Below are 15,144 nucleotides of genomic sequence, written 5' to 3'. Positions count from 1 at the left end.
GTAAAAGCTCACATGCACACAAAGAAGAAATTGTGAAAACTTTCCATATGTTCACCTAAAACTAATTTTCTCCTTATTGAAGCATAACGAGCAAGAAATTATGAGCATACATGAGCTCACATCTTTCCCTGTTAACTTTACCAATTATCCATAAATGATTATTATGAATGTCTGCTATAGACATTAATATCAATCGGCCTGCCGTTTAACAATGTGATAGGAAAAAGGAATATTTCAGACCAGCTCAAAAATAAAGTCTTTTGTTGCTATGAAGGTTAAAAATAGATGTGTTAGACTGTTTGGTGGTCATTATGGTTTTAACGGGGCTACTGAAACACATCTTCTAAATTCATGTATAGGAAATCTTCACCATGTCTTTCAAAATTCGGATATTTGACTGATATACCTCACAACAGATTATTTGTTTCTACATCAACTAAAATAATTAGACATTTATATGCCTATTTGCTTTCTTGCCAGAAAGTTAGCTTAGCTTAGCTGCCCCCATTCAAGTCAGAACCCCCTGTAAAAAAAAACACAGCTTTGTTTTGGGGATTAAATAACCAAGATAACCTGTTGGTTAGTTTGCTTTCGAGGTCCTGGTAGGAGTATTTTTTACCTTTGGACCAAACAAGGCTAGCTGTTCCAGTCTTCATGCTAAGCTACGCTAACTTCACATTTAACAGACAAACATGAGAGTGGTATCAATCTTCTTGTATTAAATGACAAGAGTTAATAACTCCTCACAAGAAAGCAAATAAATGTACTTCCCCAAAATGTCAAACTACTTGTGTTGCTCATCTCTTGGAGACGTACACACACACTCATTCATTTGTAAAGTAAAACACAGGGAACCAATAAATGCCAGACATTCTTTCTCAGGCTGTATAAACTACAATTAAGTGGAACAGTTGAACACTGTCATTCACTCAAGTATGTGGTGGAAGGAATGTGAGTGCGTTTCTATGCCTGTGTGTGGCCAGGACAAGGTGTCTGTAACCACACTCTCTTTTACATTAAGTGCTGATACATTTGATCTCCTTAATTGCATTTGTGAAGTTAATTAGATGGAAGTTATTAAAAACTTTGCTTATAATATTATAAATCAGTGTTTCTTCCATCTACCACCCTTCCAACAACACAATGTACAATGAAGCACCCCCCCAGAGAGGAGAGTCAAGGTCACGGACATGATAACACCTCCCAGCACCCAGATGTTCAGGGCATGATATGAGCTGAGTGGGGATGTAAGCATGAGGAATCTGCTTGCAAGATTAACACAACGCAGGCTTAAGAAATCATATTACAAGATGCAGACAATGATTTTTCATTATCTGTTAATCTGTCATTTATTTTTCTAATTAATCAATTAATCTTTTAGTCTTTAAAATGTCAGAAAATAGTGAAAAATCCCCTTTACAATTTCACAGAGCGTCTTCAAATAACTTGTTTTGTCCCAGCAAAAAGCAGAAAATCCTCACATTTTGAGAAACTGTAATAACATATTTTTCCTTAAAAAAAAGACACTTAATCAATAGACAATCAAAATTATTGGCAATCTTTTTCTTTCGATTAAATGATTAATAAATCAATAGAAAGAATATCAAACTGTCTCTGCATCTACATCTGAAAAGGTCCTTATGTTTACATCAAATTACTTTATGAAGCCCCTTATGATTTTCTACAGTGTCATAATACAATTTTATGAAAAAAATCTACTTTGGGGTACCATCTGTTAAATGCTTATGGTAACAAGCAATGAAGTCCTCAGGACAGAATCAAACCAGGACATTGCTGGTAAACAATAAACATCTGAGCCAACTAGGTCACCAGGACATTTTTAACTGGAGAATAAATCCATCAGGCTGTCTATGACACACAGGCAGTGGTTTGTTTTTTCAAGTCAAAACCACACATTGTGTAATGGAGGGCACAATACATATTGCTACTTTCAATTAATATTCCTGAAATTTGGAATAATCTGATAATAATTTTTTGGGCTCAGTTCAGACATTAAACTGAATTGCTGGTCAAGTACACACGGCATATTTTCAGGAATGCCAGTACTGTTTAATTATAATCCCTTATGTCAAATACTGTCAGCATTTATGTTTCACTTTTCATATACTGACAAGCTGAGGTGTGTGATAGTGAGGAGCTTACCTCGTGTATTCGTGGTGATAAACACCTTATGAGCACCGCTGCCTGGAAAGGCCAGCAGCCCATCTGAAAGGCTTATCCTCACTCCATTAAATGTTCAGTGGAAAGCAAAGTGGCTGTACAGACCATTGATTATCATTCAGGCAGAGCTTAAAAGTCAAACTTCCAGTGAATAGGGCAGTCACTGAAGTTGCACAGAGGTAGTTTATTATTATGAAAGAAAAAAATCCACTTTTGGTTAATCTTACATACTAGTTTGATATAGTCATTATTTGTGATGATGAAATATGTGATTTACTGTTTTACATGCCTAATCTTCTCATCGGTAAAAAGTTTCAATGTTGTCTTTAATATAATCAGTTAAATAGAATGCATGTTTGACCATCTGTAGCTTATTGTGTTTCTTTCATCTCCTCTGAGGATTGTAAGTCAAAAAAATGTTATTTAAATTGTACTTTGCTAAACTAACTGAATTAATACATTAATATTGCATTAGCTTCATGCTGTGTCATTGCATGTCAAAAGTGCATGTCTGCATGACCTACATTTGTTTTCGGTCTTAATTGCGCCCCTGGTAGTGGCAGCCCAGATGTGAACTGACTGTCATACTGTGAAGGGAGAGAGACTTTGCCCAGAGCACCAAACCCATCATAAAACTGAAGCCCTCTCACAGGACACTCTGGTGGCTGAGGACTCACTTCATAAATGAGTGCATGCAAACACAGAAACATACATGTACTGTAAATATGCAATGGACAATATCACAGTATAAACACACGCTCTCAACCACTCTTAAATACCATCTCTGTGATGAAGAGCCTGCATAAATGGACACAGCCCTGGATGTTTTTGAACTGTATTGAAACTGAAACCAAACATAGCTTTAACTTATAACTTATTATACGTCAAAGAGGACATTAATAGACATTAATAAGAGGGTATATTCAGCCTGAGGGGATTATAGGTCAGTACTGTGTAGATTCATCGACATTTTCATGGCTTTGTAAGAACCTGCAATAAGGCCAAGTGTAGGAGAGTATCGGCAAATACCCGCTTTCTACACCTGGTAGTGTATACCCATCTAGTTGGATTACATCTGACTTTAAAGGAATAGTTCCACATTTTGGGAAACACACTCTCCATTAAGTATAAAGCAAGAGCCAGAAGATGATTAGCTTAGCTTAGCTCTGTCCAACATTTTAAAACAATATCTAGCCAGCAGCTCACAAAATAACATGTAATATCTTGTTTATTTAATTTATTATTTATTTGTTTTTTTCACAAACAGAAACGTGAAAAAACAAGTTGTAATTTTACAGGGAGTTAAGTGTCATAATTATTTCTTGGTCCTGGAGTCTTGTCATCCACTGCCAGGGAACAGAAAGAAACTCCAGGAAGTCACTGCAATGCAACATAGTTAGGGCCAATAAAATGTTACCCAAACAAGATAACAACCGATATATAATGTGTTAATTAGTCAGCTTAAGGGTGCCGGTCGGTGATTTTTTTTCAACTTTGGAAAGAACATATTAACTTTTTCCCATGTGCTAATCTAAACTAATCTTGGTTTCTCTTTCAAAATTAGAGCATAGCATATCACACTTTCTTGTGATACGAATGTCCCGCTATCTGAGCTGCCTGCCACCTGTTTGACTTGAGTGCTTCTCGGTACAATGTGTGCACAAATACTTTATGCAGAATAAAGAACATTTTACTAAAGCTTAATACAAATACATCTCTGTCCACATCTGAGTTAGTCGCTACACCCTCTACTTCTGTTGGTGTCTAACTGTGTTACCTCGCAGTCAAGCCTATTGGATTCTGATGTGGCATGGCATGTTACTCTTGTTACTTCTTTTTTCACAAAGTAACAATGTGACTTGTTGTTTCTAAAAACAGTTTTAAATCTTGAGGCAGCGGTCTGACTGTTTCAAACACAGCAATGGGTATCTGACGCACTGGCAGCAGCCAAGCCAAGAAACCAAATGCAAATCTTATCAAAACACAGCTGCTGCTGCCCCATTGTTACGTTCATAAAAACACAGTTCTCATTTTAAACATTAGATCTTGCTGCAATTGCTATGAAAAATCTACATTTGATAGACATTTATCTGCATATGTATACATGCATACCATGCGTATGTATAGATCTTTTTTTATTATTATTATTATTCCAATGCAATCTGCTAGTTGAGTTGGACAGTGGCCAAAAGATTATGGAAAGAACCAAACAAACGGGAGTCTTCCCCATTCCAAAGGTTTGTGTCTTAAAATGATGATGGGAACATTTCAGTCACATGAATCACTAAATTAATACATAAAGCTCAGAGTTTCATTAACAATGGAGTGTAGACAAGGAAAAAGATTACCCTCCAAACCCCATTCTTATATTGTATTTTTCAGACATCAGTCTATTACCTGTAGGAAGAAGCAATACTACAAGCAGCAATAAATCACTACAGTGGGAAAAGCCAAGATGTCAGAGTTCAGTGAGGATGAGAACCAGCTTCTGGAACTCCATAATATCCTAACCTCTTTTTTCACTGCAAACCTGCTCGTGTCAATCACCTCCACTGGGCAAATCTTCTGTGTTCTTGACAAATTGCTTTTCATTTCCATGTTTGTCATGAAGGATTGAAGTCTTAATCGAAAGACTTCTTAAATCCTTTCTTTCTATGAAAAGTTTAAATCTCAAGCTTTGATAAGCTTTTGCAAGAGATTTTACAAAGGTGATTGAAACTGCTCATCTGGGTATTCATTTGAGAATTTATCTGTATGAACAGCTTTTTATTTGGCACTGTTTGTAGTCCTGCTGTTGATCACAAATGCTGGCACAGGGCTGCTTGTTGACTTAAGGTATATGGTTAAGGTCCAGCTTTCCAGCTTGGTTTGCTATATGGATTGAGCTTGAAGGTCAAAAAGAGCTGTGGCCATCATTTGCTTTTTTATTGTGACAAAAATGCTTCAAGTGGTGTTTCTGAGGTAAATTGTTGTTCTAATAAATTGTTGTAAGAGTGCAAACCTTTGCTTTCAATTTGAAAATCTCTGCAACAGCTGATGATCTGCTAATTAAGAGAGAGGTTCCATTTGTCTGTTAAATGTAACTGAAATGGTCAAAAAAAAAAAGAGAGAAAAAGCTGAGGGCAACCAATTCTCATAAATATCACTGCCAAATCAACACTGTTTTGGAATAAAACAGCTTTAAAACTCTGGCTACAGGACACACTTGATAACAATCTTGCAGCAATAAAGCAACTGTTTGAAGTGAGCAAAACAGTGCAGGTATTTTGGTTGATTGGAAGTAAAGCTTAAGTCTGCTCTTTTAGTTCTTATTGCAGTGGAAAATCACAGGCTACGGAAACAACATGTCTCAGAGATTAATGACTGTCTGAAGTTTCCTTTTATCTCTATGTGTTCACATAGACATTCTGAACATGAGTTAATTACTGTATTTCAAAACACAACCAAAGACTGTATCTGTAAAGACCACACGGCTCTGTGTTCCCCTCTTTCGAACACCTTGACATTATCCCTGTCCGCACTTTCTTTCCATCTTCCTCTCTCACTAACCTGAGGCATTTCATTGGCTCTCTTGCCACTCAGCAACCCCTAGTTATATGGACTTCCAAAAGAAGGCCTTCGGCTACACTGTAACCCTGCACGGCAGGAGAGAAAATGGATTGTAAGAAAGTACAGCTCGCATGCACCATCTTTTTTTGACCATATAAGTTTCAATCTTACTTACACAAACTCTGGAGCTGAATTAGCAGATATAACATTTGGAGACTGTTGATGAATGTGGGGAAAAAATAAGATCCATGCTTCCTTGAGAACTGTCAGTGAGAAATCAGAAGTAGCAGGAAGGAAAAGTAATAAAAGAACTGTGATACTGTAGATGAAATACTGTCAAGATGCTTGGAATATTGCAGTGGTGGCAATTACAGTTTCAAAGACAATGGTATAACCTAACCCAGTTACATACTGCATAACTTCTCAGCTCTTACAACATTTTATGTATTTGTCGGAGACTGTTCATCCCTGTATCAAATCAGCTTTGGAAGCCATGTATAAACCAAACAGATAAACACAGACTAAAGTTATGTGTTTTCTGACAACATATTTCATTCATATTGTGTGCAACATCATTCCTTCCTACATAGTACAAATATCTCCCACTGGATCACCCACCAGCTAATGAGACTGTATGTCAAAAGGCTCCAGATGCTTAGAGAGACTGCATTCCAACGTCAACCTCTGGTTACATTAGGTATGCCCTCTCTCCCTCATCATTCACTGAAGGCTCACTACTTCTTACTGGGATCTGATGAGCCAAGTTAAGGAATGGGTTTGATTTACATGTGTTCTGATCCGTTTTAATATTAGAACAAATGTCATAAAATCAAACCCCCAACTACTCAGTTTAATGCTTAAAAAATGATTCATAATCAATTATTTTGACAGCCAATTGAACTGAACACATTAGTAATTTCCCATGACATGGCCCCATTGGCTCTTGGAGTTGACCCCATGCATCTGTCATTATGCCAGTGTCAGGAAATACCCAGCCTGATGAGTAGTCCCGCTTAACTTCCACTTCTTCCAAGATATGTTTGGAGGATATTCACATTTTTTTCCATAAGAGGACACCATTTGGAATCTTTCAAGAAACTGAGTAAGGGAAATCTCTCCTCTCAATCTGTTTACAACACATTGTCCATACTGCCTTACATCCATTTACAATACACTACATCAAACTCACCATTTATATTTAGAAGCCTGCAAATTTACTCACAGCCCTAGTTCCATTTTTTTATTGAGGAGTATAACAAGCTGTCAAGTCTGTGACATATCCAAAACTATAACACAACCTTAAGCATTTAGCATTACACTAATTATGTAGTAGTCCCGTTAATTACTGATTTATCAATTAATTATCTAATACCGCAATACTGCACTCACATTCCTGCCTTATTACAGGTTCAGATAAAGGCATCACAGCTGGATGGTTGTAAATCCAACCATTACCAAAACTTTAGTGCCATCAGCCTCAGTGATTACTCCTGCTTATCTGGGAATCCCATTCTAAAGCAATACAAATGCCAGCTAAGAATAGATCTGCTAATTAAGGCAATTTATGCATGTTTTGGGCTCTTCAGTGAGAGATGCTCTAGTGGGAAAATAGTTCTTTATGCTACAGTCTTCACATAGAGGGCTTTGAACCCTGTCAGTGAGACATGAGACGAATGAAGGAGAGAGATGAGAAGGATTGAGGAAATGGCGGAGGGATAATGCGCACTACTGATGTGTTCCATCACAATACTGAGCCATTCTTTTTTTTTTTTTAGCTAATCTTAGGTTTAATAGTCAGCCTAATTGATGATATGTGTGTTTTTGTGTGAGAATACATCTCTGGCTGTATCTGAGCATGAAAGTGAAATACTGTGAAAGATAGAAAGCATATTTATCTATTGATTATTAGCTGCCTGACTGGAGAGGAGACAGTTCACACAGATGTAACCTCAAGAAGCATCTGAGGTGATACTATTACCATGACCTTTAAAGCTGTCCTTTCAAAATATGAATTCACCCAATTACTTTTAAACCAAAAATCCCTGAGGAATACCATACAGTATCATTCTGAAAGAAACCACTGTACCATTTCAGTCATTGATGGACAAGTTATAGGGTCACATGGGTACAACTCTTTGCTTTTGCACAGTTTTTGAGAAAGAAACAATCTGCCAGTGTCAGCCCATCTCAGTGAAAGGAGGAAACAAGCTGGATTCACAGATCAACCACACATTGCAGGTGTGGGTTGTCTTTACAATTACTTATAAAGCCTCAAGACTGTGAAAGAGTAGATTTATCTACAGAAGTAATTATCCAGAGTGCCTCAGCACACAGCCATAGCTGGACACTGACCTCAGGAAAGGAAGCTTAGAGCAAAAGAGTAAAAACAGCCCGGAGAAAACCACAAACCCAAGGGAATTTCTTGGCTTAGAAGCTAGTTTATCTAGATGATGGTGCTGGTGGTGGGGGGGCATTGAGGGCAGCACCTCAAAGTGACAGTAAAAAATTAAATAAATCAACTTAAGATGACAATAATTAGACACAACCACATTTTTATCTGTCTAATTACCACATTTGATTAGTACAAACTGTGCATGGTTGATTTAATACATTACTGATGCAGTGAGGATGCAGTAAAACTTGTTTGTGTGTTTAATATTTAAATTAAATGCTTGATACATGCTTTTATACTTGAACTGCTATATCACTGCTTGATACAGTCAAGTTGTTTTTTTTTTTTTTATTTCTATATTATTTTTTTCAGTTCATGCTTGAGTTGCCATTGCACCTAATGAAGACACTACTGTGTCTTAATATGAGATTGTCAGTCAACACAATTGAATAGCTGACTGACAGATGAACTATGCTATGATTCTTTTTCACAGAAATGCGTGATAGGAAAGGCTGAAGGTATAGTAGGAGTGTGGGAGGATCCCCCAGGCGAGGAACCTGCTACTTTTGTAGGGCAGGCAGATAGTAATCGATCCTCCTCAAAATGAGGAGTTATGTGGCTATGTATGTCTTGGAATGTGTCCATACGTATGTGCATGTCTGTGTGAAGGTGCAATGACCTATGAACTTCAGGCCCACAGGCACTTGTTAAAGCTCTTGCTAGCTTCAGTCCCACAGGCCTGGCAACTGTGCTCTGTCTCACAGCACCACAGGAAACAAGAGAGTAAACAAGGGAAGCAATCATGAATCACAGCTTTCAGCACACAATCCGAAACACACATTAAAGACAAGCTTACGCTAACACCATTACATATGTATTTATGCACATTCACTCAGAACCAAACAATTGCAGCAACATCTGTGGGGGTTTGAGAGACAACAGACAGTCTCAGTAATTCAGTCTCAACAGTTCCTGGTGGACAGAGTTCTCAAGAGTATTTTTCAGCTAATAACAACCTGAAAAACACCAGTGTCAAACAACGTGAATTTATCATGAGCTCATACATTCTATATGGGCTGACTCTGTGGATGCTCTATATGTCAATAGACAAATAATTCAAGGATAGAGGTGTTCATTCAGACTTCTTTTTTTTTTAAATACTGACACATAAAAACAGCATATGAAGTCCAGACATAAACCTCAAATCAGGTTTGATGGATTCCAATGATGGGTGAGAAAAATATTAATAGCTTAAAAACATTAAAGTCACTTAGAGCTGAAAAAGCAATTTGCTAACTGTGCCAACAAAGAATGAAAGAATAGATGTTAAATTAGCAAGCACCAGCACACCTTTCTTTGAAACCCGAGTAATTTCAGCAAATTCTCAGTCAGGTTGAATGAAGCAGACAGGAGCTGCATTGTGAATACATTTTTTCTTATTCTACTGCTACCCCACACATTTCCAACAAATAAACAACATTAGTGGAGATGCTCTCCAACCAAACTGGTCTCCAGTGAAGCTTGTTAGTCACATTATTTCTAAGGAACAACAGAGGGAATCTGAAAGTTCCATCCAACCAACAAAGGAAGCCTCGTTGGTATAAAAATATGTCCTATCAGCCCCATCATCCATAGCGAAGAAGTTCTCATTAGTTGTGAGCGTCAGCTCATCACTGTCACCATCACAAAGACTGCAGGGAGTCTTGTTAGCTTAGGGGACGACACGGCAAACCAGCTTCTCCCAATCAGGCCATCATTACTTACTGTAAGGTCCAGTATTCTGTGTCGTGTAGTATTTTGGATCACAACAGTCAACCACTTGCAGCCATGAGTGTCAGTCACCAAAGCAGCATGAGTAAGTACACCTGAACTCTGACCTGTATACAACTAACTCCAGCGGGCCAGCCAGATGTCTCAGTCAAACTGTTCCCTGTGGAGTTGCTGCACACACCAGTGATGGAATTAGGCTGTGTTCTGCTGGTCTCTAAGCCCCTCTTGTACTTACTTCTCTGCTGGCAACACATGGATGAGATGATCTCAAACTAAAATAAGCCTCAGAGGACCTCCGTTATTTATTGCTAAAGTTATTAACCTAGCTATTGGCTTAGTTGCAGTTATTACTAAAATATGAACAAAACGGAGTTTGACAGCACAGTTGTGAGACAACCATCATAAAAAAGAAATACAGGATGCAGGCTATTCTTTTATTTTCCCCCGGTTCCTTTTTTAGACAGTGTTTACAGACCATCAAACAAAACAGGTAGAATGGCGAGGCAAGTCACAGCATCACTCTGGGGATGCATAATTAAGATCTGTGTGATGAAAGGGACAAAGCCATCTCGACGTGAGCATATGCTTTTAATGGCAACCATTTAGATTATTATGTATCATGCTATTACTGTTGGCAGATTTATTATGCGGAGATTAAACTCTCAAATAGGCGGAGTTCCAGGTTCCCCCTCTCTGTACAATTAAGTCACTCAACAAACAATTTTAAGAGCTCAAGGCTTTAATGATGGACCATTGTATGCTTTTTATGCTACAGTACAGAATACCAGACAAGGGAGTGATTTGGTATATATCAAACACCTGTAATCATTTTGATTGCAATTTATTAAGCAAGGATCATTTTCAAGGACAGGCGTGTAAGCCTGGCAGCTCTCCCAGCTATGTCGTATACAGATTTCTAAAATCCCTGTAATCTATGGTGGGATATGGATGTGATAAACACACATGCACTCACAGGTTCACACAAGGGGCATTGCTATGTAAATTTACTGTACACCTTATCACATCCTCTGACTCACAAGGTCTGCGACACATTTTTTGGCAAAAACCTGCAGTGCGCTGGGCCAATCAGTGAGAATTTGTCAGAAGTCTGTCAGTGAGCATTTGTCAGAGGTCTGGTCCACTGCACTGGTCCTTTAGCCAAAAGAAGAGTCTCAAGAGAAATGTATCTACTCTACCAGTTTACCAAAGAACACTGTAGAGAGAAAAAGCTCCCAGTGTTGAAGAGCACTGAATACTTATTCCATACTGGAAACCCAGATACTTAGTTTCATGTCAGGGCTAGTGAATAAAGCCATAGCAATTAAGCAATAAAAATATTTTATTGGACTTTGAAGTATATGTTGCTAGCTTGCTATTTGCAGTTTCAGAAAAGTTGTGATGAAGGGGTGCTTCCGGTGCAAATTTGACTGCAAATGAACATATTCACATTATGTAGAAGGATCAGAGACCGTTCTTTAAAAGTACCATATGCAACAGGACAACACCTCTGACTGAAACACAAACCTCCTAGAGTACTCATAAAATGCTCTGGACTGGGTGGTTGATCTAAGTTTGTCAGTTTGGAAATTTATAGAAACGAACTGGAAAATTGGTGTCATACACATTTTTGTGCTCTTGATGTGGATAGTTAAGCCTTCGTATGTTTCCTCTTTTGAGTCACCACTGAAATTTAAGAAAAGAGTTGAAGGCTGTAAAACTGTACCACTGCTGCTATAGTCAGAGGAGCTAGACAGAACATTCAGTGCATTATCTTTGGTTTGGAAAGTGTGAGGAATGAGGTTGTGTTTAACCCACATGTACTCTGAAGTTGGCACATTACTTCAGCCATCATAGGAGCAAAAAGCTTGGAAAAATAAAGCCATCACTCAGTGTCAAAAAAGCTCTAGTGTTGAAAACATATTGTTACTGCTATGTTACTGACAGCTGTCTTTGTCTTACAGACAGAACAAGACGGGCGCCAGTAGGGAATTTGAAGGACTTTTGAAAAACATTTGTGATTTCTTGTGTATCTTTCCCTGTAGTTTCAAGAATATTTGTATGATTTTTTTTTTAAATTACAGATGAATATTATGACAAAAAATATAATTTTGTATGTTTTGTTTGTTTCCTACTTCAGGTTCAGGCTAAAATCTTCTCAGTAGTTTAACCCTAGTTTTGCTGAAATTAGTTTTACTTCTTCATAGTTCCCTATTTTTCTTAAATGCTTTATTTGCTTTTCTTCTGATCTTATTAAAACCCAATATGTAAGAAAGTATTGGTCTAATTCCCTGTTAAGAACAAACTGCTGCCTATATTACTGAAAACAAAAATTAAAAACAACATTATAAAACAGTATTACATTAGAGTTAAAATATATATATATATATATATATATATATGTATGTGTGTGTGTGTGTGTGTGTGTGTGTGTGTGTGTGTGTGTGTGTGTATATATATATATACACACATATACATATACATACATATATATACATATACATACATATATATATATATATATATATATATATATATATATATGAGAGAGATTTAGTCATTATTCTCTATTTGGTGTGCTGTTGTCCCTTGTATTTAGCCTCAGCCCTCAAACCTCTAACAATCATCACTGCAGACCAGCCCATTCTCAACAGCAGGTGCATATGTAAAAATATTGTTATTTAATAATATGTGGACTGAAACTTCGCAATCTGTACAACGTATTAATCTATGTGACTGTAGCTGTTGCCCTATTTTACCTATTTTATCATAGTGTACCTACACCTGTGAGGTCTGCTGCTTGACTGGAACAATATCAGCTGCGTATGTGATAAAGCCTAAAGGAAAGTGTTTGTGAGCCAATAAATCCTGGATAGAAAGTATGTTGTCAGCACTCCAACAAAAACTTTTCATGTGAACCTCAACCACCACCTGCAATATCAGTGTTATATCAATGTTATCCTGGAGTTCATTTTCCTGGAATGAACCTTGACCCTTCAGCAGAGAGATAGCACTTATATGGCTGGCACACTCCATTTCTAATCCAAAGGTTTTCTTTCTGGCTCAGTCTCAGATTTCACCCAGTAAACATGTTTTGGGACAGTAGCTCTGATTTCCACACAACATAATTGTCCTACTGGAGTGTATTCTGGACTTGGCACAATGAAAAATTAAGTTAAATATAAAGGAAACAAAAATAAATGCATCTGAATCTCTTAACTTCTCAAATAAATACATTAATTTATATAAATGTTTCTTCAATTTTAACCTTGAGACTAGATGTCTGGTGACAGAATTATCCAGTATTGAATCGACTATGCAGCAACTATGACATTGTCAGAGCAGAGAGCCTTATTTCCACCCAGTGGAAATAATACATCCTCACTGGTCTGACTGGTGCAAAGGGACTGTTCAAGTGGAGTCTCTCTGTTCCTCATTAACCTGCAGCTCATGTGATGTATGCACTCACTGAGGACTGAGGATGATAGTGGATGTCCTACTTTGACTCCTCACATGCATTTGGACATGCCCTTGATCCTATCCTATGCATAAAACAACATGATCTCACATAAACCTTATTATGGCAATTAACTTTCCACTGGTGTGATAAGAGCTGCTTAAGAAGCTGTGTTTCATTGGACTGTATCAGGGGGTACAGATAGATGGGTCACTTTCAGCAAGGAGGCAGCACACAGCATGGGTCAGGGGCCACATACTGATACTGCTGGCTACACAGAGAGAGGGTGACCAGAATACCCGCAGGGTACCGTGACAGATCAAACTTAGCATATTCATCATCTCCTCTCGTTTCTCTTTCTATTCTATATCTTTTTTTTTTAATTAATCTTTCTACATACACAGGCAACACATTTCCAAACATAAGAAAAACTGTATTGACAATAAACACGCCAGCCAACTCATACCTGAACAAATGTGTAGAAATGCCAGTAGACAGTATATTCCCGTGAAACAGGCAGGCATCATTCAAGAGCAGCTGGAAACGGTGTAAATCCACACTTAGAATGCGCTTTGTGTTGTCTATTTCATCTAAATCACAACTTCTGCTGCAAAGCCGCTAATGAGGATGGTGGATGAGTTGCTGAACTCCGCAATAATACAGATAATAATGTTCAGAGCAGCTCCTCAGAGGGTGGTTTTCTATTTAATCAAAGTTCAGATCAGTCGGAGGCATCGTTGCGGTCGAGAAGTAATACACTCAACACTATTTGGATTTTCTCCACTCCAGGCGAACTCCTCACTTCCAAATGCTGATAACTTCGCGGAATTCATCGGTGATCAGATTCACTATTAGATCCACTTAAAAAGAAGCTTTCCGCGGCTGAATAAAGCACAAGAATCCAAAAGAGCAGAAGCGTCCGGTTCCAGTCACTTTAATGGTTTAAATGCGTACTTTCCCCCTCTTTCACTCCGGTTTCGTGGGACTGGCGCTGGTTGGATGAGGCGCCGTGCGTCTCTGCGCTCAGCGCTGGTTTGGTTTTCCTACTCAGGCAGAGGCTTTTCTGTTGTACAGACGAGATTCCTGTGAGTCAGGCACCATTTAACCGCACAAGGATACATTCACAACACGAAGCTCCACTAACGTTTGCATTAAGCTCGCCTATTATGAAAAAGGTCCAGGCTACAGCAGCCAAGTAAATGTTAGAGAATATAAAACATACTGCAAACTATGAGATGTGGATGTTATAGTTGTAATATCCAACAGATTTAATATAGTAGACAATGTGCCACAATATTAAGTACCACAAATGTAAGTCGAGCTGTTTCTTATTAAATTGCAATAGAATATGAATCCAATTGGCTGCACAAATTAAACGCTTTGTTCAAAGTGTTCATCATTATCAAATAGGTTAAGATTGGCCTTTATGAACTGCTTAATTCCCAAACGAAAATGTATTTAACATTTAAAGTGTGTCTGCCGTTAAAAGTGAGCATAATGTGATCTTGATGTATGATTTATACTATTTTTATCTTCTTATCAAGATAGAGGGGCGTGCACTTTCACTGTATCTCTATAAAAGCCTAAAGGGAGCAGCCCAGGCTGCACATATAGGAAAAGGGTATTCTTAATGAGCCAGTATAATGTGCCTTCATCCAGACTGGGCAGCAGCAGCACTGTGCTTTATTCGATGACAACAATCGATCACGTTTTCACCCTCTGACCTCTCAATATACCACTGGGAAATTAGATGACATTTTAAGTGCATTAGAAATGTAATGCCTATTATGTCTTGATA

General features: G+C 37.9%; 1 protein-coding gene across 4 annotated transcripts in view; it reads right to left on the bottom strand.

The window, feature by feature from the left end:
- Positions 1-15,144, bottom strand: part of LOC121909664 (roundabout homolog 1-like) — a 108,075-nt gene that overhangs the window by 76,778 nt on the left and 16,153 nt on the right. The window contains exon 1 of one of the 4 annotated variants that reach the window (XM_042430219.1): positions 13,813-14,391. The exons of the other annotated variants lie outside the window; for them this stretch is intronic. Within the exon in view, the coding sequence (XP_042286153.1) occupies positions 13,813-13,873 (61 nt within the window). The 5' untranslated portion in view covers positions 13,874-14,391. Of the gene's footprint in view, positions 1-13,812; positions 14,392-15,144 lie in introns of those variants that run through there. 4 annotated transcript variants of the gene reach the window in all.

Source organism: Thunnus maccoyii, chromosome 13 (assembly GCF_910596095.1).
Source record: "Thunnus maccoyii chromosome 13, fThuMac1.1, whole genome shotgun sequence".
Lineage (NCBI taxonomy): Eukaryota > Metazoa > Chordata > Actinopteri > Scombriformes > Scombridae > Thunnus > Thunnus maccoyii.
Note: the sequence above shows the minus strand (reverse complement) of the source record. Positions and strands in the feature narration are given on the sequence as shown.